Source organism: Paramormyrops kingsleyae, chromosome 6 (assembly GCF_048594095.1).
Source record: "Paramormyrops kingsleyae isolate MSU_618 chromosome 6, PKINGS_0.4, whole genome shotgun sequence".
NCBI classification, from domain to species: domain Eukaryota; kingdom Metazoa; phylum Chordata; class Actinopteri; order Osteoglossiformes; family Mormyridae; genus Paramormyrops; species Paramormyrops kingsleyae.
This window is the reverse complement of record NC_132802.1, coordinates 2376328-2401465: the sequence shown is the minus strand read 5'-3', so window position 1 is coordinate 2401465 and position 25138 is coordinate 2376328. Positions and strand designations below refer to the sequence as shown.

The 25138-nt window shown below is 44.2% G+C and overlaps 2 protein-coding genes and 1 long non-coding RNA gene across 8 annotated transcripts; 1 reads left to right on the top strand and 2 right to left on the bottom strand.

Annotated features, from left to right (window-relative positions):
* Positions 1 to 1419: 1419 nt before the first annotated feature.
* LOC111834352 (uncharacterized) lies at positions 1420 to 7941 on the bottom strand. Its single transcript, XM_023793527.2, has 9 exons — positions 7660 to 7941; positions 6572 to 6668; positions 5988 to 6159; positions 5467 to 5612; positions 4609 to 4785; positions 4142 to 4258; positions 3656 to 3742; positions 2805 to 2952; positions 1420 to 2433 (listed from the first exon to the last, which is right to left on the bottom strand). Exons 1-9 carry the CDS (start codon positions 7671 to 7673, stop codon positions 2411 to 2413), a joined length of 981 nt encoding a protein of 326 aa, XP_023649295.1. The 5' UTR covers positions 7674 to 7941; the 3' UTR covers positions 1420 to 2410.
* LOC111834350 (solute carrier family 35 member E2A) lies at positions 6894 to 24477 on the top strand. Of its 6 annotated transcripts, none has more exons than XM_023793525.2 (9): positions 6894 to 7049; positions 15233 to 15633; positions 16241 to 16376; positions 19507 to 19634; positions 20420 to 20540; positions 20773 to 20826; positions 21453 to 21525; positions 22129 to 22274; positions 22526 to 24477. In XM_023793525.2, exons 2-9 carry the CDS (start codon positions 15381 to 15383, stop codon positions 22758 to 22760), a joined length of 1146 nt encoding a protein of 381 aa, XP_023649293.1. In that variant the 5' UTR covers positions 6894 to 7049; positions 15233 to 15380; the 3' UTR covers positions 22761 to 24477. The 6 variants fall into 6 exon arrangements, with proteins under 6 accessions (XP_023649293.1, XP_023649292.1, XP_023649291.1 ...); XM_023793524.2 differs by lacking the exon at positions 6894 to 7049 and adding an exon at positions 11930 to 12242; XM_023793523.2 differs by lacking the exon at positions 6894 to 7049 and adding an exon at positions 12258 to 12320.
* LOC111834353 (uncharacterized) lies at positions 8948 to 13263 on the bottom strand. The gene is made up of 3 exons (XR_002835995.2): positions 12202 to 13263; positions 11228 to 11350; positions 8948 to 10501 (listed from the first exon to the last, which is right to left on the bottom strand). It is a non-coding gene; the product is annotated as an uncharacterized lncRNA (long non-coding RNA).
* Positions 24478 to 25138: the final 661 nt, after the last annotated feature.

The following is a 25138-nucleotide window of genomic DNA, read 5'->3' as shown; positions in this document are numbered from 1 at the left end:
CCGTTTCATGAAGCATGGCACACAGTCGGATGCCGATCTCTCACAGGGTGCACAAATAACATTATTTAGCCGTAAACCATTCCTTTGGCCTGCGGGAGGTTTATTGCATTATGGGAACACATGCAGACTGCATGCCATACTCGTGTGTAATAGTGTTAATTATAGAAGCTCCGTACAGTCATGATACCAGTGAGCTGGCGCATATCTTATATTTGAATCCCAAGAGGGAAACTGGTGCCCACCTTTGCTTAGGAAGATGTGAAATCATCATTGAAGTACTGGGCCGTAACAAACACCAGTTCATGTGCTAAGCAGACCTAAGACTTGCTTTATTAGCCAGTGGATGCCAGGTCTCCAAGGTGACCTGCAGGGAGGGAGCTTACAATTTAACAATCCTTCCTACTTTTTCACGGTTACTTTGCTTAGATCCTGTATTGAACAAGCAGTCCTAAGAAGGACGGTTCTACTGAAGAACAGACCCCTCCTGGCCCTTGAACCAGAGCCCTGTCAGTAGGGTTCTCATTCTCATCCAGTGCACCTGGCTATCCGTGGCTACATGACTTGCTGCTTTTTTTGCTCGACTAATTGCTTTATTGGAAGTAAGTCGCCTCACCTGCTCATTAAGCTGTCGGTCAGCTGCTATTTAAGGGGCAGTTCACCCCAAAACTGAAAAAGATTTGTTTTAGAGGAGCTTTAGTGCTGCACAGAAGATTGGAGCTTGAGCACCTTGGCGAGATCATCTGCACGGTGGTGTGGCTGCTGTGGAGTTTGGTAGAAGACAGTTCTTCCTGCATTAAACTGCTCACTACACGATCAGTGGATTATCTTCAGTAACCGGCTCATAATCTCTGGTAAGAGACATAGCTGTTGGATTCTTGATATATTTTTCTGGTGCTTTAACCACCACAGAAATAATGTCATTCACCTCCATTATTTTCGAAAGAAGCTCAACAATTCTACAGCCGACACCTCAAAAACTAGGCAACTCCCCACAGAACAACTTAGACGGATAGATAGCACTAACACCCCAGACTAAAACGCACCTTTTTCAGTTTTGGGTTGAAATGACCCTTTATGGGTTTCAAAGAACATTTTAGTCTTGGAGTCCAGCTTGACCGTCACCTGAACTCCGGCTTCCACAGCCTTCTGTCACAGTTCCTCTGACTGGTTTTGAAAAAGGACCAATCGGGACATAAGGATGAGGAAGTTAAACTTGACTTATGTTCTGGAAAAACTTGGTGAGCCACAGATGTTGTTGCAGAGCTCCACTACAGGGTAATGCAAGAAACTTCACAGCTGTGTTTGATCTGCCCACATTTTATTATGTAAGTGGACAATCCAGCAATAAGAACCTAAAAGGTGCACAGCAATCCTTTAAAAACTGTTTCTTTTAGTTACTTTTAAAGAGGCTCACACAAGTGACATTTATTTTACTTTTATTACATATGGCAATCGCTTCACATTCATTTTAAATTTATCAAGTGTTAGAAAACAAGGAAACAATGAAAAAATAGCCAAAGGCCTTTAATCTGTCAGATTAAATACACACTTTGCATGAAAAACACATGGAGTGACAGTGCAAGGACCAGCTCCGACGGTACTTTTTAAATTACGTTAATATAGAAAGGTTACGTGTAAATATAAAAATATACTAGTAATGTTAAGCAATATAAAATTAAGCTCTGTTTTAGTTTGTAGTAGGAACTCTGTTCGAAATGGACACCCATTCCAGTTCATTGGACAGAAAATACCAAATGATTTCATATCTTTGGTGTCCCTCCCCAAGTCACTTCCATAGTGTCATCAGCTAGCTGGGAAAAAAAAAAACATACTTGGCATTCTGTGTAACCAGTGCATTGGTTCTCTGAATAAGAGAATGCTTAAAAATATTCTCGGCAAATGAAATGACAGGGACCCACCATATTAACGCTATTAAAAAGGCACATAAAACAGACACTTCAAAAGAAAAATAGTCTTGTAAAAAATCATCTAAGAGCCAGGGAGAGATTACTGTCTTGGCATTTAAGATATTAAGATATGCATGTGAGCTGATTAATGACTCAAGCTTATAAAACGGATACCTCATAACGGCATTCTACATGCAACACTACTGAAAATGGCCCAACATTCAGATTAATGGTATTTGCTCCCTTGTAAGTGCAGTGTGCATATTAATGTAATTTTTTTTTTTTTAATCATCATAACCACTCTTCCCATTTTAGTAGCATATAGAATACCGTTACCAACACCAGAGACATAAAAATGTGCAATAAAAAAAATCATTTAAAAATACAAATAGTATCAAAATACCCAATCAACAGTAGTAATTGTAGTACAAATCCGGACATGACAGCTTTTACTAATCCATCCCAAACTTTGCCCTGGTCATTTTCACAGTCCAGTCAGATGTTTACTCCTGCGGTGATGCAAACACTGAAACGTAAAAACAAATACTATTATATTCTCGTTGGCTATTGGGCAGAGCTTAGGTACCCTTAAAAGTGTAATAAAACCCCCATACAATTTCAACTGGTTAAAGGGATCATTTTGCAATGAACTTATCAATATACTGCGAGGCATTATGGGCCACAACTGCACCCCATCTCAAAGAATAATCTGAGACACGGGAAACTAGTGATGGACGAAATGATGCTTCATGAACCATTTGCTGTATTTTTTTGTCCCCACTAGATGGTGCTGTAAAGGGCTCAAAGCATGCTCCAAAGCAAACCAAAAGCACCATCTAGTGGGGTCAAAAAATACAGCAGATGGTTCATGAAGGACTCACTGCAGGCGACACTTACTCCGCTCCCTCAGGCCCTGACCGAAGCTGCGGTAGAGGCGGAACAGCGACCCAAACAGAACAACTTTGATCAGAACTGATATCAGGGAGCAAGTGATGGCGGCGGCCTCCAGGGCATATGATTTCTCATTTCCCCAGCCCACGATGATCTGTGTACAGATTAGCACAGGTCATGGCAGTCAGACACACGTGAGCAACGGTGAAGCAAACCAACACCCTGAGTACAGCACATTCATTTTACGTGTATTAATGTAAAGCTGCACACTCTACATGGAAACTAATAATACGTACAGTGATGAGTCTTAGAACACTTGCGCACATTTAGCGTAAAACACCAAACATTTGTGTTTAATATCCCTTTGGGAGCCAGTGACTACAATCGCAATTAACAGCAAATTGGCAAGAACAGAACTGAAGGAGTCGGTAAAAAAAAACTGACACTTAATAAAAAAAAATGTCTGTGTAGATAAATGCAGATGGATTCAGCATCGCTTGCCAAAGGGCTTTTGTTATGAAACCAATAAATTTGCAACATTATTACGGAATTAAGCAAGAGTCCCAAGACTTTCTGTGAGCGCTGTGTACGAGTATGCAACAGCCTAGGAGAGAGCTTAATATGGGCGGGAAGGGACACAACTTAAGAATGAAAGCAAATTAAATACTGGGGAGGACAAGCCCCCCACAACAGTTTCTGTGGGCATCCACTCAAGGCATTTATTACTGCTGCACTTTCAATTTATACGGTATTACTGCCAAAAAGTGTCAATGTATATACGGGGAATATATATGGTAAATATCAGAGCTGAAAATCACTGTATAAAAACAGCCAGTGACAATGGGGTATCACCTCACCGTGTACAGAAGGTAAATGAAATAAGCAAGTTCCGGCAGGTTCTGCAGGACGAAAATCCACACCAGGGGCTTCTTTTCTTTTAATACCTAAAAAATGAAATAGACATACATTTTTGACTTGAAATTGGCATCTCTGAACTGCCCTGGCATCCTCTCCAATACTGCACTACAAACCAAAATTGTATACCAAGAACCAAAGCACCATTATACAAGCACTGCTATGCAGTCTGTAATGAACCCAGAATTTCATTTTAGCATGCGGTCACCACCTTCACTGCACTGGAACGCTGCCATTTGTTTTTTATCGAGAGGAAAGGCTGCCCCCTGCTGGCCAACCAAGATCTCTTTCCACAGCAAGTTTTCCTTTACCGTCCTGAAGGTCTCACAAGCTCAAATAAGCTGCCACTACATCTCCCTGGATAGGTGAAAGAGGCTTCTTTTAATTAGACTCACACCAAATGCACACAGTAGCACAGAATCACGCACCGCTATGGCCCCAACCACCGCGGTCAGGAAGGCCCAGAAGATTCCAAATCCCAGGATGATGCTGTGGGAATAGGACACGCTGATGCCCGCCGTCATGATCAGGATGCAGAGGCACAGCTGAGGGGAAAGACAGGGCCTTTACACCCCAAGCACAACACAGCTGGATTTGCATCAAATTAATGTCCTTTTATCAATCTAGCATGTTTCAAAGGAGAACTGACATTAGTGAAAGTAGCAAAGCTTAGAACACAGATCAGCTTAGAACACAGATCAGCTTAAATAAAAATCAGATTCAAAGTAATCAACTTTATTTATTCTGATGTTAATTCCTTGTTTTTCTTGGCAAGTTCCTCATTTCAAAGAAACTGATAAAGTACAGCAGCACATCCTAACCTATGTGTCCACCTGCTAGGCAAATAGGTCAATGGATAACTACACAGTGGCAGCAGAGGAGACTGGGGGCATACTTGGGCTTGGAGGTCGAAGGTCACCATGGAGAAGCAGAGGTTGAGAAGGAAGTACTGCTCTTGCAAGCTCTCCAGAGCACCACCCACACGGAAAGCCATCATGTTGGGCATCTGGATGAGGAGCGAGCCGCAGATGAGGTGCACCAACCCCAGGGACAGGATGCACACAAACCGGGCCTGCAAGACCCACACATTCCTTGACTGCATTTTTTGTTATTACATCTGTTTACTTCAGCTCACAACTCAAGATGACTCACAGCTTCTCATGGTAAAAAGGTTATTCTGATACAGTACAAAAACTTCCTCTAGTATCTAAAGGCTTAAATGCAATGCACAAGCAAAAATGCATCAGACGACTACAGAAAAAACATATGCTTCAACATTCTGCAGACACCAGAATAATATCTGCCAAAGAATCAATAACATTCATTTAAACAGATTCAATAACCAATGAGGAAAATCCACATGCAAGGGCAAAAATGGCTAGTTGAAAACTAACAGTTAGAAAAATAAGAAACTGTTTAAAGAACTTAAATTGTATTAATGAGTAACGTTATCACAAGGACGGAATGTCAGGCTGGGTACCTGATTTAGGGGGTCATGGTAATGCACTGACCGGGAGTCAAACACACAACATCCTGATTACAAGCCTGTTTCCCTAAACTGCTGAACCACACCAAAGGCACAGCTCAGATATGGAACCATGTGGTTATTGGTTCAAAACCTCAGCAAGGTGAAATGCCGCTGCTCCTTTGATAAACATACACTACCCACTTTGCCACCAAATGAAATAACCAGTATCATGGAAGAGCAAAGCCCATGGGGGCATCCAGGGCTCCCAGTAAACACGCGACGCACCAGAATGGTGACCCTCTCCTCACTGGTGAGAACGATGAAGTTGACCACTGAGCGGATCATCAGCAGCAGCACGCAGAACACGAACACGATGAGTTCCTGCCGGTTCTCCTGAAGGACCCCCCGTGTGATGTAATACACACAGAAAGCTGCAGGGCAAAGGAAGCAGGCAGTGGGGGTTAGGGCGAGAGGCCAAACGCAACAAAACGGCAAAGACCCAACAACTGCCATCTTCCGGAAAGTTGCTTAAATGTGCTAGCAAGTTTGCTCCATGCAAGATCCTTCTCAAAAGGCGTGTTACAGCAAACCTCGAATTATTACACAACTTTGGAAACATGAATCATTTAACAATCTGACGACTTACCAGCAAATCTGACCCATTTCATGAAATTGCGCATTAAAATCTGTACAATTTCAGTCTAAATTGAAAAGCTTCCAGATCTTTGTTTTTTTTTTTTTAACCCAATAGGGAACTATCAAGGATCACTGATGGATCAATACAAGTACAAACATGTTCCACTTACTAATTCCCACAAGCTGTATGAGAGAAACTGTGAAATCCTCCTCGTGGCTGTATGTCTCTCGGCTTTCATTATAGATGTTATACACAGTGAGACCAAAAATCGCCAGCAGAGACACAATAGTGAAACAGTAATAGAGTTTAACCAGGCAGGAAAGTTCAGACCAGGATTTTATCTGAAGGAAGAACAGAAAGAATTTCAGATCAATTTTAAATGCTCCTGTTTCTGGAACAGCAGATAAATCATGATCTCATAAAATTAACTGAAAACCAAGGAAGTAATAGGCCTAGTTTTCATAACACTGAATTTAACCCAAGACACTACAATATAAAGCAAACAAACATTGCTTTAGATTAAATAAAGCCGGGATCGCAGGGCAAAGCGGGGTTCACAGCCAAGCACGGCGCAATTGGATGGGCTTTAAGCTGACAATGAAAGTACAAAAACTGCGAAATAACTGATTTAACCCGCACTCCTACTGATACTTTATTGATTTGAACAGGGTCAAATCAGGTTCGCCATTGGAATCTGTAAATATATATCTGTATGTATTTGTAGGGGACTGGAGTGCAGTGGGTCATACGCACCGGGCCGCAGGGTGTGGGGATGAGCTCCTGGTGTCTCGGCCGTAAGTTTGGAGACAGCAAATCGGCCCCCGCTTGGTTCCGGTCCGGCAGCAGCGGACTGTATTACGGGACAGGGTGGATATTTTACCGGCTTAAAACAAAAGCTTTGTCTGTGCAATTGCTTATTTCCAGTAACGTAGTTTCTCAGCGTCCACGAATGTGAATAAATGTCCTCTTCAGAATTATGCAGACTAGATTTCCATCTCATTCCTGGAACCTTGGATTAGACATTAATTATGCTTACCATCACAAACATGACTGGAGAACCAATAACAATGCTTTAATGAACGGATGAAAGAGGCCGAATTCATCTGTATGGGGATCGCCTTCCGAAACATGCGAGGCTCGGATGGGGTTTACCAGTCACACCAGCTATATCTGTCACTGCTATAGGAACTACTAAGGCTGACCCAGTCGATCGGTGTTATACCGGATTCGGGTAAGTTTTTCCCGAAAGACACGTTTTATTGCGCCACACCTTTCACACCACAATCAAACCAATTACGCAGATTAAGACAATTACCACTGCACCCAGTTACGGGAATCGGCTTTGTCATCAGTAGCTGCGTGGTTCAATAACCAAATGAACCCGGTAAAACGCGTATATACTCACATATTTTATGGTGGAAAAGCAGCAGTAAGCCTTCGTGTAGACTAACCAGCTGACTAGTTAACATACACATCCTAACAGAGCCCCCCCCACCCCGAGCCATTACTGTGAAGAATAATGAAATACGTCGGAGTGCCGGTTACACTTCCTCGGTAAAGGCTACCGGACCGCATCCCCTTTCGGGCTCCTTAACGCGCTTTGTGGCTGTAATCCGTCCAGGATTTATATGCACTTGTGAAAACTAAGCACTAGTGTCGCTTATTAAGTTGCCAAATAGGTCGACTTTTCAGGTTATGTCAAGTGAAATGCCTTTTATATGTGCGTTTTGAGTCATGTCTTTAGTCTCTTTTTATGCAGATACAAAACTGTTTCTCCGTGCATGATCGAATTAGTTACATCGCTTAGCTATTCAGTTATCTAGCTAGTTAAGCATACTCACCCGTTGTCGTCCATTTTCTAAGAAAATTCACTGGATACTTCCGTACATATCGTATGATGTCGACAGACTGTACAGAACTTATTACATGAGGGAGACTGGGGGAAATGTAAAACTACAATCAAACAAGTATTACTCCACTGCTTTCTTATTTAAATGAGTCCATTCCATAAATACCAACGCAGCGAGCATCAGAAATTCATCTTAAGTCTACGAAACGTAAAGTTACGTAGCCTACGTAGAGCGTTGTTGTGTTTCTGTAGAGTAAAGCTGCGTAGACTGCGCAAGACCTCCATAATTTCGGATGTGAATATTGCGCAATGTGCGTACGGCATGGTTTTCCGAAGCTTAAAGTTGCGTAGAAGGCGTGTAATCAGATTTTTTTTTCTCTCAGGGGCGTAAAAAAGGACCTATTTCATGGTCTGGTTGTCACTGGCAGAATGGTTTAGCAATACCCTGATAAAACATCTTCATAAAAACAACAGCTTACAAATGCAGTTGTAACAACACCCTTAGCGTTTCTACTATGTCCGCTTCCACTGCCTCCCACTCATTATTATTTTGCCCGTTTTTTGGCAGCTTTGGTAATACATGTACGTTAATTAGAATCCTGGTCAGGGTTGCAGGGTGGAGGGTAGGAGTTAGTGCTTATCTTAGGCAGCACAGGCTGAAGGCTGAGGTGCACCAAACACACCAGGATCCCAGTCCATCACAGGCACAAAATTAATACACGAAACCATTGACTACAGCAATATAGAGAATCTGCTAGAGATGCTGGTTAGCCGAACTGCTTATCTCTGGACTGCAAGAGTAAACTTGAGTGCCCAGAGGGATATTTAAACTCCACGCTCCCAGAGCGGAGATGGGATTTTAACTCCAAAACCAGGGAGGTGTAAAGTAACTGAGCCGTCCTACAGCAAAACAGCAACAGTATTTTTAAGGATAACAAATATGAATTAATAAGGTTGTAATTGTCCCTATCCTGACCTTAATCCGAGTTATACTTTATGCTTATACTTCACCAGTAATTACAACAGTAATTTTCTCCAAATGTCACCATTCAGTTGGTCTCGATGTGTTTGGTGGTGAATTAGTGAGTAGTAGGTTACGGATTTGTGTCCAAAAGACCGTGGATTTGAATCCCAATGATGGCAGATTAACCGTATCATCGACTGCCTGCAATACAGTTGCGTGCCACTGCGGGGCGCCCATGTTTCGACGAAACAGGTGAACAGGCAGGTTTTGGAATAGACACAATTACATAAAGTTCTTAAAAAATTAATACAGTGAATGCGACAATAACTACTCCATTTTATTACACATGTAAAACATTCTATTTAACTCTTCGTAGCTTGGGGAAAACAATAAAACTGCTTGCTTGAAATTAAACAGTCTTCTCACAAGTATGTTGTTATGTTGTTATTTATATAAATTCTTTATGTCCGACATGGGGATTGCACCTAATTTCGTTGTACTTGTTACAATGACAATAAAGTTATTCTGATTCTGATCTGCAGGACAGTGTTTACAGCACACATATTTACAAAAGCAATTCTTTAATTTGTGCCAAGACTTTATGTGATATGAAAGTGTCGTAGAATATTACATGTGCATTTTGTAAATGCTGTTAGAGCAGGGAATATGAATTCAGTTGTGATTTCAATTAAAACTTTACTGTTATGCCACTGAATTACTTTTCCGCCAAAGTTTGTACAGTGGACCCTTGAGTTATAACTGGCCTGACATACGAACAACTTGGGTTATGACCAAAATTTTAGTTTTGACCAAAGTCTTGAGTTACGACCCGAATGCCAGTCGAGGCCAAAACGTGTATCCGCTTGTGCGGTTGTGAACAAAGAGCCGAGAGGCGCCCGAAAGCATCAATCTGAGCCCAGATACACCTGTTTGTGGGCGTCATTTCGGTCAGTGCAGTGCTTTATATAAATAATTTCGCTAATTGCTATCAAAATGGCACCAAAGAAGCTAAGGAAGGAAGAGAAGGTAAAGAAAGCAATCACTAACGAAACGAAGAAGGAAATTGTGGAGAAATATGAGAGTGGCGTTTGTGTGCCTACACACTCTCATCACATGAGGCTGGGCATTGTGCTGCACCAAGAGGAAGCCGGGGCCCATGGCACCAGCGTATGGTCTGGCAGTGGGTCTAAGGATTTCATCCCAGTATCTAACAGCCCGTGGAGGTTAGTGCTGCCCTCCAAAAATATGCCTCCCAAGACCATCACCATTACCCACCAAACAAGCCAATGGTGAACTTGCCAGTTCAGGTGGTCTCTGGCGAATTCCAATCAAGCTGCATGGTGCAGGGCTGTGAGCGCAGGTCCCACTAGTGGCCATTGGTTCCTCCTGCCACCCTAATAGAATATATTTCCAGCACTTCGGTCAGAAATATGCAAATGAGCTGGAGGTGGTCTCAGTCAGTGCTCCTCCTGTTTCTCCTCACACAAAGAGGCAGACATCGGTCTTGGTGCTGGGTGGTTGCCCTTCTGCGGCCCTGTCCAGCTCTCCTCACGTAAAGGTCTGTCTCCTGGTATCTCCTCCACACTCTTGAGACTGTGCTGGGAGACCCAGCAAACCTTTTTTCAATGACACCTATGGATGTGCCACTCGGGATGAGTTGGAGGTGGTCTCAGTCAGTGCTCCTCCTGTTTCTCCTCACACAAAGAGGCAGACACCTATGGATGTGCCACCCAGCATGAGCTGGCATCCTGGAGGCCAGGCAGCGTCTTTCCCCCCTGAAACAGCTCAGGAAATTTCGGGTGTCTCCAGGGATTCTCGGGACTTCTTTCTCCGGTGCTGTGGAAAATGTCCTGACCCAGAACATCACATCCTGGTACAGAAACAGTTGTATACAGGACATTAAGGGACTACAGAGAGTGATTCGGGCAGCAGAGCGCTGCACCAGATCTTCTCTACCATCTATGGAGGACATTTATACCAGGAGATGCCAGAGCAGAGCAATCAGGATCATCAGAGACTCGTCTCATCTGAGTAACTGTCTGTTTGAGCTGCTGAAATCAGGCAGGCGCTTTAGGAGTATTACGGCAAAAACAGAGAGACTCATGGGAAGCTTCTATCCTCACGCCATAAGACTTCTTAATCAGGACATGACACCACTACATCCTTAACATACACAACCCATGTAAACAAGTGCTACCTGTCACCAACCTGCTATTTTAACAATCTGTAAATGACATATCCATCCATCTTTGCATATATTTATACTTATGTCACCTGCAACAAGTCACACTGCATCTTAAATACATAGTTCTATCATATGCACATGTACAGTTTAAACCTTAAGAATATTTTCTATATTAGAACAAATTATGATTTGATTATTAATTCTATTTTTGATTTGCACAGTCTAAGGGTTGTTCAGGATTTAGCCCAAACTAAAACCCTGGGTTCCATTAAATCGTAGCTAGATAAGATTTTAATAGCTCTGAGCTATTACTTGAGTTCTCCCCAAATGAGCTTGTTGGGCCGAATGGCCTCCTCTCATCTGTAAATTTCTTATGTTCTTATGATACATTTCATTACATGTTGTACTTACTGTAATTAGAAGGTGGCTGGTTCAAACCCAGCCTCAGCACATCTACAGATCCTTGAGCAAGGCCCTTAACCCCCAGCTCCCTGGGCACCTCAACAGGTGGCTGCCCTTCACAGACAGCTCACTCTACAAAATAGAGAAAGTTGAGGGAGGCATAAAGACAATTTCCCCACAGGGATCAATAAAAGTATCAAGTATTATTATTATTGCTGTTACCCCTCTTGTCCACCTGTTGTTGCTTCCATATGCACCAAAGCAACTGAAATTGAAGTTGTTTATATTTCCTTCGTGGACATATTGGTATCCCAGAAGTTTAACTGACTTGGTGTTATACTGTGACGATTAAGTGTTCCCTTAATTTTTTGATCAATGAATTCCTTCAGCACTGTGGTGCATTCCAAGTGGAAAAATATCATTTCCCTTACTTTTTAAATTGCAATGAAAGATGTTTATAATTGATGTATGTTTCACATAAAATCGCTTAGAAATTCAGATATAATTTTTATTGTTTATTTTTTTCATGCAGGTCGCATGAAATAGGTATCCACCCGTTCCTCATAATACGGGATCGTCCCGCATTGGAAAACTGCTGCGTCCCGTATTATAAGGGACGGGTGACATCCCAAGCATGAAAGGTTAAAATGAGGCCATTCTAAGATAGATGTGGCCATCTGTGTTCCCATGTAATCTGAATGCGGTGCAAAAGGGATGTATTTCGGTTTACTCGGCGTTTAAAATCTGAATGCCAATACAGGTGCAGTGCTGTCACTCGCACCAACGTGCGTCATGCAGCGTTTCTGATAAAAGTCGATGCATTAACTCGTGTGGAAACGGCACGCAGATATAGAGCTTTGCACTTGATTAATCGGTATAACTGCGGCCCTCAACGATCGCGCTGCTATTTTAAGGTCTCCGATTAATAGTGGAATTGCGTGAGTTTCTAATCAGCTCAGATCAGCAAAGTCACGCCAACTTACTGTTTTCAACTCCGTGAAGGAAACTGAACATCCAGCTTCCTGTGAGTTTTTTCTTCCTTTTCTCTGCTCACAATGGCGTTTGAGATTGGTTCGATGGGAGCGGGGCGCTTTAGTGGCTGGTGAGGAATTGCATTGTGATTGTAACTCTGATGCATTCTTTTTAGTTTTATTTAACGAAAATTAACAGCTCAGCTGGATCTATTTAGTTCGATATTTTGATCTGTGCTTTTCTTAGCCATTGTGTACTATGTAGCATTGTGTATATATTGTACTGAGCATAAGCGTACGAGGCAACAGACCGGCGTTAGCCGACAGGTTCTCATAACTAGCTAGCATAATTTTTGTTTTGCTTCATATCGTTACCAGTTTTTGTAGGATTGTCAGGATGATGCTCAACAAACGAATATTAACGCAAGCAATGAAAAGTGAAATGAGGTGCTTGTGAAATGTGCGGTATAGTCCAGCAGGATCCTATAGATGCTGATGCACAGGATCATTCAGCATGTAGCAGATATTTGTCAATTCTCAGGGGCAACATCTGGCCTCGATTTCAATGGCCGTCTTTTAAAATCGCTGTTTATTGCTCACCGCTGTGACGCACCTTTGAAATCTTCTACGAAGTATTTTTTACTTGCGCCTGTTATTGACTTTTCTAAATTTCACGGAGCCTCAAAGATTTTTTTTCTTTCGCTGAAGGCAGATCAATATATAGTCGAAGATCTGATTGTGTTTTGGGGAGCAGTGTTCTGCCACGTCTCATGCCGGCCTCTCGGGTGGTCGGTGTCCCGCCGATGGCTTGGATCACACACGAAAGCCCCCCTCTCCGTGGCTCCTGTTTGATGGCTTGCAATTCCTGCAGTTTTCGGCCGATGGAGGGGGCCATGCGTCTCATGTGTCGTGCTTTTCCGTGTCATGCATGCAGAATCCCGCGTGGATCGGGCTGTTTAAACAAATGTAACTGTGTCAATAACATGGTTGTTGGCAGTTTAAACTCCTTGTCTGTTCATAGCTAATTTAGTCGATCTAGACGGATTCGAGGGCGGACATACAGGACATACTTCAGATTCAGAATTTTCCATTTTTAGCTCTGAAAGTCTTCGGTATTGTCTTAACAGTGTGTTTGAGATCATTATCTTGTCGCAGGATGAATTGCCGTCCAATGAGTTTAGAGGCATTGGAACTTGAGCAGATAAGATATTTTTACACACCTGACAATTCTTTGTGTGACAGCCGTCAGCATTCACATCGTCAGTGAAGATAAATGCGCCTCTACCTGGGCAGCCAAACATGCCCAAGCAATAACCCCCCCACCACCAAACGAGCTGGTTTGCTTTGGATGTTGGGCAGTTGCTTTTCATCTCCACACTTTCCATTTGCCATCACTCAGGTCTCCTCTGGTTTCCTTTGTCCATAAGACCTTTTTCAAGAATTTTGCAGGCTCTTTTAAGTACTTTTTCCCAAACTGTAATCTGGTCATCCTGTTTTTGTGGCTAACTAGTAGTTTGCATCTTGCAGTGTAGCCTCTGCATTTCTGTTCATGGAGTCTTCTCCGGATAGTCGTCTCTGACAGAGACACGGCTGCCTCCTGAAGATCGTTTCTGATCTGCTGGACGGGCATCTGGGATTTTTCTTTACCTCGGCCTACTGGTCCCTTTGTGATCACTGAGCTCACCAGTGCTTTCTTCCTTCATAATGATATTCCAGACAGTTGATTTTATAATCCTAAGGTGTGACTGATGTCTATAATGGTTTTATTTTTGTTTTTCAGCCTCATAATAGCTTCTCTGACTTTCATTGGCACAGCTTTTCTCATCTTGTATTAGAATGGCAACTACAGACTCCGAATGGTAGAAGCCAGCCCTGTGAAAGCATCTGTGAAACCAAATGTCCCGAACATTATGTGGCCCTGAATGGAGGGAATATGTATGGAAAAGTGTTGTGTTCTACATGGTGAACCTGAAATGTATGCAAGTAGCTTGAACACCTGGAATCTGCATTTTTATCACGTCTAAATTGTTTGACTTGAAATTTTAAACTGTGGAACAGAGGGGTAAATCGAGGAAAAATGTGTCTTTGTCCCAAACATTATGGAGGGCCCTGTACTGTAACTGGCATCAGTTGTTTATGGTGGAGACAAGTGAAATACTCATTGATGGGGAGATACCAGTGTTGCGTAAACATCTGTAGTCCAGGTAACAACACTGCATAAACTGAAGTCATGCGTTTAGATACGCTCTGGAAACTCCCTGGGATGTCTGTGGGATCGGCGGTTTTGGGGTGCGCCGCTCTGGGCACCGCCTCCGTCCCCTGACAGCTTGAGTGACGCTCTGAAGGTCTGGAGCTCTGAATGTGAATAAGCAGTTAACAGAAAAAGATCTGCAGAACCTGCAGACAGCGAAACCTTCGTGTTGGAGGATTCCACGTCTTGTCCTAAAATTCTGTAACATTGATGTTTCCTTTAAATCTGTATTTATTAAGACTGCAGAAATTCAAGGTTAGTAATTTGCTCTGGAGTTTAAGAATATTGTAATTTGGAATTGGGTTTTACTAACTAATAAACCAGTGTTCTCTGCTGTGGTAAGACGTGTGTGTGTGTGTGTGTGTGTGTGTGTGTGTGTGTATAAGCTCTGTCTACATTTTTTCCACAACAGTTTTATTTGATGTGGACAAATCCAAGATATTGCACACATTACAGTTGCTGCCTGAGTGATGTGAAAGCCAGTGTGACACTGCTGTCAGACTGTGCCTTAGCAGAAACACCTTCTGGGTGAGCTGGTCTCTTAAGCATTTAAAAGTATTAGGACAAAGTAGGAATGTATGAATAACTGTGTCAGACATTGGTACATGTCACTTAGTAAATATTGGGATATTTTCTCCAAAAACTAGCAAAGAAGAGTAGGGGACCTGCTATGGTGAGGTGTTTGTCCTCCAGTTGAGTGCTAAGTTGCCATCATTTTTCCAGTAATTAACCATTTAAGGAATGGCTTGGTTGCCTGGTTAATAAAATGCTGCACTTGCTCTTCTGTTCCAGGCACCTGCTTACGGACCTTGAGTAATGCAGTCAGGCTCTGCACCATAAGCACGTCTGGAATTTGTGAGGTCGGCCGCCACCATCTGAATGACGGACTGATGGCTCCGCCGCACCTCTGTTAGCCGCGTGTGGGCGAGGCGGCACCTCCATGGCGACGGGGGGAGGCCTCTTCTCCTCCTTCAGGGGCCGGCAGGAGGTGGTGCTGGCCCGCAGCGAGAGCTCGCCGGGGGAGCAGGTGCTCAAGATAACCATCACGGAGACCACCGTGATAGAGGCGGACTCGGGGGTGTGGAACCCCAAATCGCTGACCTACCTCACCATTTGGTACTTCTTCAGCTTCTGCACGCTCTTCCTCAACAAGTACATCCTGTCTCTGCTGGAGGGGGAGCCTGGCATGCTGGGTAAGCTTAGCATCCCTGAATTACGTTTCGCCCTGGGGGGTGCTTGGGCGTTTTGCAGCCAGATAACACCATGGCGTTGGTGACCTTTGTTTATTCGGGGTCTCGGGATGTCTGTCGGGTCGTGATGTAGCAGCGGCGAAGCGGAAAACCGCCGTAAAGCCCGTTACTACTGGCAGCTTTTTCGTCTGCTGGCTTGATTTTGTTTTTCTAAAGGCTGAAAAATGGAAGCAATGTGTTCAGATTATGGAAGCTACTGCAGTGCAGTGCAGTAATGTAGCAAAGAATATCGGCTTGAGCAGGAATAAAACAATATTTTCCGTTTGAAAGTGACACTGCGGTGCGTGGCTTTTCAAGGCTGTGGTTTTCAGTTCAAGAGTAGACGTCTTCTGCAAAATACTCATTTTAATTTGCATTTCCTTTGTATTAAAGGGCATTTAGAAATGTAGCCCCAGAGTTTACTGATGCTACCCAGCACCTGTTTTTTTTTTTAAACAGCAAAGTGTATTTTAGAGCCCTGTAGCATCTGTAAGATTAGGCTACGAAGGGATTGAAGTCTGCATTCCGGCGGGTTTGGCGGCCGCTCGTCATGCTGAATCTGGTCCCTCAGGTGCGGTTCAGATGCTCTCCACCACGGTCATTGGCTGCATGAAGATGTACGTCCCCTGCTGTCTGTACCAGCACAAATCCAGGGTGGAGTACCCACCCAACTTCCTCATGATCATGCTCTTCGTGGGACTGATGAGGTGACTCGGCTTTCCTTTCCACGTCGCATGTTGTTGTGAAAGTGTCCGCACTCCCCAGCCAGTGTGAGAATGTCCTCCACATGACCCCAAGACGCACATGATCAGATTACTCAGTGACTGCTGCTCTGTGCGAGTCTGTGCACCATGTAACAGTCTGGTATCCCAACTAGAGGGTGCATCTTTGCCCTGCACATCCAGGGGGCGTGGCTTTGCCCTGCACGTCCATTGGGGCGCGGCTTTGCCCTGCACATCCATTGGGGCGCGGCTTTGCCCTGCACGTCCAGGGGGGGCGGCTTTGCCCTGCACATCTAGAGTGTGGCAGCTTCTTGAAAATGAATGTATACTGATGTCGCACCTCCAAGGCTTTTGTTTGCTTATTCTGAGCTTCAGGAACTTTGCAAAATAGTAAAATAAGTGTATTTAATCCTGCCTTGTTAAGTAAATTTGCTTTTCATTGCACGTCATTTTTGAAAGCTATATAAAGGTTTTTTTTTTTAATCTGAAAGCTTTATTATAAATGAAATGTGCATAACTGCTACTACAGAAATGGAGCCAAAGCAGAGGTGTGTGTGTGTGTGTGTGTGTGTGTGTGTGTGTGTGTGTGTGTGCGTGCGCATCCCAAAACTCTGAGCCCTGTGCTTCTCTTCCAGGGTAGGTGGCTGGGTCCCTGTGCTGGTGACTGGCTGGGTCCCTGTGCTGGTGACTGGCTGGGTCCCTGTGCTGGTGACTGGCTGGGTCCCTGTGCTGGTGACTGGCTGGGTCCCTGTGCTGGTGACTGGCTGGGTCCCTGTGCTGGTGACTTCTAAAGTGCTGCTTTCTTTTCAATAGTGGTGCCCCTGGCATAAAGCAGAGGGTTCTGCCACAGCCCCGCCCACCGATACGCATCATGGTGGGTTGTCTGGCCTGGCTGTGGGCAGCTGCTCCGGAGGCTGAGAAGCTCGGCTGCAGAGGGGCTGGTGGGGGGGGAGATGATGGTGTTGAAAGCCAAAGAATGTGATGTGCATTAGCAGGATAGAGAGAACAGAACAGAAGGCCTTTGCTGTTATTGTACAGAGCAAAACAGGTGCTGTGATTTCAGTCCTTATAGGACCCATCCAGCACAGCGATGAGACACAGTTGTACACAGCTGAGAGCACAGTCTGCCGTTTATCCGCCACACCTGGAGCAGACGCTCAAGGTGTTATAATTACTCTCCTAACCAAAGGGTTTAAACCAACAACCTTCTGATCATTGTGACCCGCAAAGCCGCCCCCATCTCTCCTGATGACAGTTACTGAGGACTGTGAGTTTTGGCACAGGTACGATGTTTGCTGACTTGAGGCACACTGGGACATTGTCCTGGGACAGAGATGGATGGCTGAGTGCTGTACCTATGAACCTGTCGGTGTGTTCTGGGCTTCCGCACTGTGGAGTGTGTATCTTGAGTAATGTGTGTATGATATGAATGCTTGATTGTTTCTCTTTGGCAAGCCTCTCATTACATTGCCGCTATTTCCTTTGTCAAAGCATGTAAAGATGCAGTTTAGCATCTCTGTTCACAAGATGCTGTTGCTTGTGGGGGTGGGGGGTGGCGGTCCTGACTTTGAAATCACTCATGGTTCGGGTACCTTGCTGTAGCTGTTGGGGGTTGTTATTTTTGAAATGTTTCTCCTTGGAGGGGTTTTCTGCAGGGAGCCTTGGCACCGTTGATGTCTCTCTTCAGGTTGGACCTGCCGGCGCTGTTGGTTTCCTGCTGCATTGTGAGCTCTCACCAGATTCTGAACCTCATTAGTCATCCTGGGTTTCTCGTTAGGAAACACCCAAACGCATTTTTCAACAGTGACATTGTTGGCAGTGGTTTTTATGGAGGACCCGGTACTTTGGATATGTAATCCGCGATGTCCGTGTTCCCCTCGTCTGTGTTGTGTTGTGCAAATAAGTCCCAGTGTGTGCATTCAGAGCAGTCCTTAAGCTGTCTTTACTGTACGGATGAATGGTTTTGCCGTGATTTTTGGTGGTTTCTAGGCCATGGTTAAGAACAGAGAGATGTGAGCATTCTGACCCCAGTGGGAGTGTCTGAGGCTTTGTGTTCATCTTTCTGTAAACATGATTGTGTGTCTGTGCCTTTTGTTGGACATTTTACATGTCAGTTATATTCTAGCCTGACTAAACTCTGCAGCTGTGATAAAGGCCCCTTCAGGGTACGTGCTTTGCTATTTGCTAATAGCTGCTAGCGGATCGCCAAGTGCTGCTTTAGCGTTAGCATGTGCTGTTATGCACGTGGCTGTAATAATGCCGGTGAACCGGCATGGCGAGCAAGCGGGCTTCCTTCTTATTAGGCATTCCTGATCCGAGGAACAGTGCCTACCGCTGGTGGACAGAGTGAGATGCCAGCTGTGTCCGGCATCATGGAGCGTAGCCAGGATTCTGTAAAAACCATGACCGCCGTTCCAGTAAGGACCCCTGAGCAGGATGTCGGCCGCTTTGTTAGACGGCGTGTGGATGCCAGGGCTGAAAATGCTTGGGAGAGAAGGTTTGTGGGGAGGATCCCTCAGTCCGGCCCGGATCCACACTGCATATCACACTGTATATTTATATATTTAAAAAAACCCTATTTAGTTAGTTATTCTTCCATATGTATATATCACTGCAGAACTTTTTGCTTTGTTTGTTGTTGTTCTACATACATGTTTGCACTGGAGGAGCTGCTTTTCATCTCATTGTACATGTGTATAGTGACAGTCTTCTATTCCTATTCTATTCTATTCTATTCTATCCCCGCCTGCTCACCTCTTCTCAGCTGCCTTTCCCTGCGCTGCCGTCATTTCCTGCCAGCTGGAACTGTGATCTGCGGGGTCCTCGTTGCTCCCAGGCAATGCCGTCAAAGTCTTGTTTGCAGAATCTTCTGATGTGTCACCAGTGCTTGACTGCAGTGTGAGATGTTTGCAAGTCAGTTGAAAATGTTTGAATGAGCCAAGAGAAAGAAACAGAGAGTTCCTTTTCGGGGGAAGGTATATGTGCCGTATCTCTATGCATCTTCATAGAATCTCCTGAGGTGTTATCCCTTTGGAAAGGCGCAAGAGCGGGATCTGCTCTGGTCTGCATGGAGGTCCTGAACACGGCTTGAGGCTGGATGTCATGTGCTTTACAGGTTCACCACCGTGGTGCTGGGCCTGGTCAGTCTAAAGAATGTGGCCGTCTCCTTTGCTGAGACTGTGAAGAGCTCTGCTCCCATCTTCACAGTCATCATGTCCAGGCTCATATTAGGAGAGTATACAGGTAACGCTAAACCCAGCGTCTTTGACTTTAGTAGTAGTATTAGTACTTCATTGATCCCGATGGAAATTCCAAAAGTTGCAGCAGCATAGACAAAAAGTGACAATCACTGTACATATACAAAAGACACAGGACACAATACTGTACAAAAGACACAAAATACTAGATTACAATGTGCAAAATAATGTTTGCAGTCATGTAAATACAATACTGTTCTAGACGGCTGGCGACTGAGAAGGGGTCGGGAGGGGTACTTATTGTACTTTTTGATGGTCATTAGGAGCAAAGACCTTAGATACCACAGTATCAAGTAAGTCACTCAAGTCCCATGTGAAAACAAGCATGTTTTGAGTCAATTCTCAAGTCAAGATAGTTTGTACTGTATAACTTTGGAAAAAAGTTTAAATTGGGGGGGGGAAAAAAACTATACTCAGACTTGTAGCATGGAACTTGAGACTTTGGTTTGCTGACTTTGGACTTCACTTGGTGTTAGACTGTTGACTTGACTTGCCTGTTCTTACTCTGACTTGGAACTTGAGTGGTAACACTTGACGTACTTGTTACTTGAAAGTCAATGACTTGTTCCCACCTCTGATAAAAGCTAAATAGTAATAATTAGCATTTGCTGTATTGGGTTGGGGCATGTTTATGTAGCCACTCTGTATACAATGGCTCAGTATCATTAAATGCATCTTGGTGCTGCTGAAGTCGGCATGCATCACTGGCGTGTGTATTGAGCCGCGTAGCCGCGCCGCTAACCAGGGCTGACTTTCACACTGCATTTACAGGGATGTGGGTGAACCTGTCCCTCTTCCCGGTGATGGCGGGCTTGGCGCTCTGCACCGCCACTGAGATCAGTTTCAACTTGTTGGGTTTCTCCGCTGCACTCTCAACCAACATCATGGACTGGTAAGGCGGCGGCCAGTGTGGCTGGGAGCAGACTGTGGCTGGGAGCAGACTGTGGCTGGGAGCAGACTGTGGCTGGGAGCAGACTGTGGCTGGGAGCAGACTGTGGCTGGGAGCAGACTGTGGCTGGGAGCAGACTGTGGCTGGGAGCAGACTGTGGCTGGGAGCAGACTGTGGCCCTGCATGCCCTACAGAGCTAACCTTCCTATCTCAACTTCCTCTTTTCCCCGTACAGCCTACAGAATGTCTTTTCCAAGAAGCTTCTAAGTGGCGATAAGTACAAATTCAGGTTAGTTCGTTGTCGGTTCCCCACACGTCAGTTAAATGGGTTTCAGCAGTTATGGTTTAAATGGCGCATTATAGAAAGCTGAAATTCTCAAAGAATGTTAACAGGCTGTTGCCACATGCAAATTGTCTTTAGTGGAAAACGGCATAAAATACTGCAGATTGCAGAATTTGTGACGGGAAGCGTCGACTAAGGAAGTGGCTGATAGTTATTAATATGTGGATGGAAATAGAATCTGTCTGCAGAAATGCATGCTGGCTGTCAGATGAGCTCTGACGCGGGGGTCCGCTGGAGCAGAATATGACATTTCCAAGGGACAGAGCTCTCTGTCTGGCAGAGGATTGGGGGGTAGTGGGTTACTGTCTTCAGTCTCCATCTTATGCTCTGGTTCTCCGCAAATAATTGACTGTCACAGTTCTCACTGCTCAGTTAATTTGGGTCTTCATATTCAAACAAATTAAATATTTGAATATTAAATATGATTACAAAATGAATTGTCCTGTGTGTGTGTGTGTGTGTGTGTGTGTGTGTGTGTGTGTGTGTGTAAGACGAGCTGGTTAGCATTTCGGGAGAGAGCACATTTCACAGCATTGTGGACATTGCAGTCATGGTCGGATTTTTCTGCCCAGTCCTCCAGAGCTGCAGTTCTACACCAGTGCTGCTGCGGTCCTGATGCTCATCCCAGCCTGGATTTTCCTGCTGGTATGTGACGGCGGCTCCCTAGCAGCAGGTTAATGGCGGCCAGTCCCCCCGCGTACATGTGGCACTTTGTGTTTGAGGAACCGGCAGCAGATCCTGAAAGCTCAGAACATCGCTACTCTTATGGGACCGTTCTGCGGTTGGGTTTACACTGCAGTGAGGGCTAGAAGCAGATTACAGTATTAAAATAAATATTAGCTATTAAAGAATCAAGAGGGGATCAGAATGCTAACCTGTTATCTGTCACTGTTGCGACAGCAGTGTCGTCTTAATGAAGTACGTTCTTGACACCCGGCTGCCCAGGATTGGATGAAGTCAGACATTTTGCACACTCCATGCAGTGGCTAATGCCCGTACATTACACTTCTCAGATCACTCTCACTCCGGTGTGTGCTGTCCGGCTTCTCGAATTTGATTGTCGCCAAACAAAGAGTGATTATACATATCAAAACGCAGACTGGAGGTTTGCTTGTTGTTTGATTAGGCATTATAGGACCTGCAATGCCTGGGTGTGAATGAGCTAGTATTTATCCAAAGGGTGTGGATGGCTTTCGGAGGACTGTGGCTTTTCCCGCACATTCCGACGACTTGCTTCTGTGGATGCAGGACATCCCTGTGATCGGGAAGGATGGCCAAAGCTTCCGCTTCAGCCAGGACATCGTTCTGCTGCTGCTCTTCGACGGGGTCCTCTTCCACCTGCAGAGCGTCACCGCTTATGCCCTGATGGGGCGGATCTCGCCCGTCACCTTCAGGTCAGCCCCGGGGTCGAGCCGTGAATCCACGCGGCCGTCGTCGTTTCGGAGGCTGGCTGATTTGACCAGGAGGAGGATATTTAGCTGTGCAAGCAGTTGTAGCATTATGTCAGAAAAATGCTGTGCTGGTTATATCGAATGCAGCAGTGTTACGCCTGACGGAATTGTATGAACAGACTTGGGCAGGAGGTGGTACTTTGGCTAATGTGCTGTTAAGGCTAATCTGAGTGACCCCCCCTCTCGTCCCTCAGCGTGGCGAGCACCGTCAAGCACGCCCTGTCCATCTGGCTGAGCATCATTGTGTTCAGCAACCAGGTGACCCTGCTGTCGGCGGCCGGCACCGTGCTGGTCATCATCGGCGTCATGCTGTACAACAAGGCCAAGCAGGTCCAGAGGAAAGCGCTGCTGGCCCAGGTCAGCGCCCAGGCTGCGGAGGCCAACCACACACCCCTGCTCCAGGAGAGCGAAATCAAGGCGTCCCCGTAGTGCCGAGGGGACAGACCTCGGGGGACTGGGGGACTGCCGGGGAGGGGGGCTATGATCTGGATTTGGATTCTCTTAGCTTCATCCTGCCATGCGAAGGGACCCTGGAGTGTTTGGTCAGTCCCGTGAATACGGTGGAATTCCTGTGGTTTCACACAATGAAGATGTGCGGATGGCACCCAGTTTAGATTTTCTGTTCCTGTTTTCTGTTTCTGTTTCAGGATGAAGTTTAAACCGATATCCTGATCTTACAAGAGAGCAAAATAATTTGGACATTCTTTCATGTCAATGCTAAAAATGACCATATTAATTACTGACTATACATTTTTTAAAACAAGCGGAGGTAGAGGAGGAAGAAAGCACTTTCTGATGTATGGGGGGGGTACACAGGGTGGGTACCTGCATGCCAGGGTGTCTTTCAGCAGATTATTAAACAGGAATGAACCACCCATTAGCAAGAAAGCTGCAGAATGGACGACTCGGGTTTCTACAGATTTTTTTTTGTTTGTTTTTCTTTGCGTGAGAATTGATGGAAGACTTTTAAAGTAGAAGGCCCAAGGACTGCAGACACTTTTTCCAGGTCTGAAAGGGTTTCCCTTCGATTTCTGAGCCTGCAGATCCATCAGACCTGAAACTCACACCACCGGTGATATTTCTGCTTAACGAGCAGCAGTGCTGAACTTGGGATATTTATCTTTTTCAGTCTGTTCTCTCGATCAGATTAAATTACGTCTTTTCTTAAATAAATAGCTAGTATCTGCCATTGATTGCATCTATGCCACACTGACACTCTCTCCCTGGACAGTTTGGTGGTGTTTCTTGGGGTCACTATGGCAACAAGCCAGCATTAAGTTTTTTTTTTTTTTTTTTTTTTTTTGGATCGTATCACATTGTTTCTGTTTTGGAAGTGTTTGTTTTTTGTCTCATAAAGTGGAGTCCACATTGTATGACCAGCAAGAACAGAGAGCCTCATAGGGAAAATGCCAGATAACAAGGAAAAATGCAGTCCCCTTTTTGCATGACCTCGTGAGTTGTTTCTATTTTTATAATAATCTGTAGGTTCCCATTTTGGAACCTTGCAGTGTTTCTTCACTGTGGTATTGATAAAATGACCTTTTTATTGCAGAGTCATGTGACCTGAAGGTAGTTTGATGCTTAATATGTAAACTTTCAAACCTCCGAAAGCAATTAAAGTAATACTGTACTTATGTAAAATAATAGTGGATTAGAGCACAGCACAAGCGAGATGGCGATTTTAAGATCATCACGTCGGGAAGTTCACGTTGTGTGTTCTACATGCATGAGCTGTCTAATTCAGTGCGTGAGATATATCGTGCTGTTGCTCTGTAACACATAAAGGTGCCTACTTAAACATTCTCAGTGTTTCCTCTGTAAATCTTTTTACCAATGTGTAACTCATTTTTACATGCAGTCACATTACAATGTAATGTAAATATGTCCGTAAGCTTCTAAAGTTCACCAGAATTACGGCACATTGATATTGTTGTGGAGTATCGGTCTCGTAATTCTAACAAAAGATTGTTTTTTTTAAAAAAAAAAAAAAAAAACTCCATGTATGTGTAGAAGCCTTAACCCTATGTTTGTACATTCCAAAGTACATTTCATGTTTACAACATGAACTTTGTATCAGCAGTTTTGACACTGTGATAATTTTTTATTCCCCACCAATAAATAATTTCAGTGATTTTCTTTTTATAAAGGAGTTGAACATATCTGAACATATCTAATCATAAAAACAGTGAGCAGGATAATGTTCCCTTATGTGTTGAGAAATTGCAGTGGTACTTCGACCCATGAACAGTCCTGTTCACCAACAAATCAGGTTAAAGACCAGATGTTTGAAATTTTTTTGCACTGGTTCGCAAACCGTGTTTCAGGCTGCGAACACACAAGCATCCCCCAAAAGCGCCCCAAAAAAATCACCTGAAACACAAAGAAGTGTACATCATGCCCAAGAACGGCTGTGGAATGTATAAAAAAACTTGTTGTAGATGTATGTCTTTATTATATCTCTTCAGAGGTCGAATATCTGAAAAAAGAGAGAACGTTCTGTTATAGCGGTACCTTTCGGTGATTGATAAACATGTTTGTGATGGTTTTTAACAGTCACATATCTATACATAAAATTACAGTACTTCATTAATAACATAAATTAATTCCTATTTGTTATATTCTCCATTCACACATAGTGGCAACTGTGCATTGTTTGTTCACAGTACAAACAAAGAAGTTCATCGCCATACAATACGTGGCATCACGAAATGTACATAACTTTAGGCATATGAAAATAATATACAGTATAATCACATTTTCAAAATTACTGTTTTTTTTTTTTATTACTGTTTTTGACTGTTACTCAG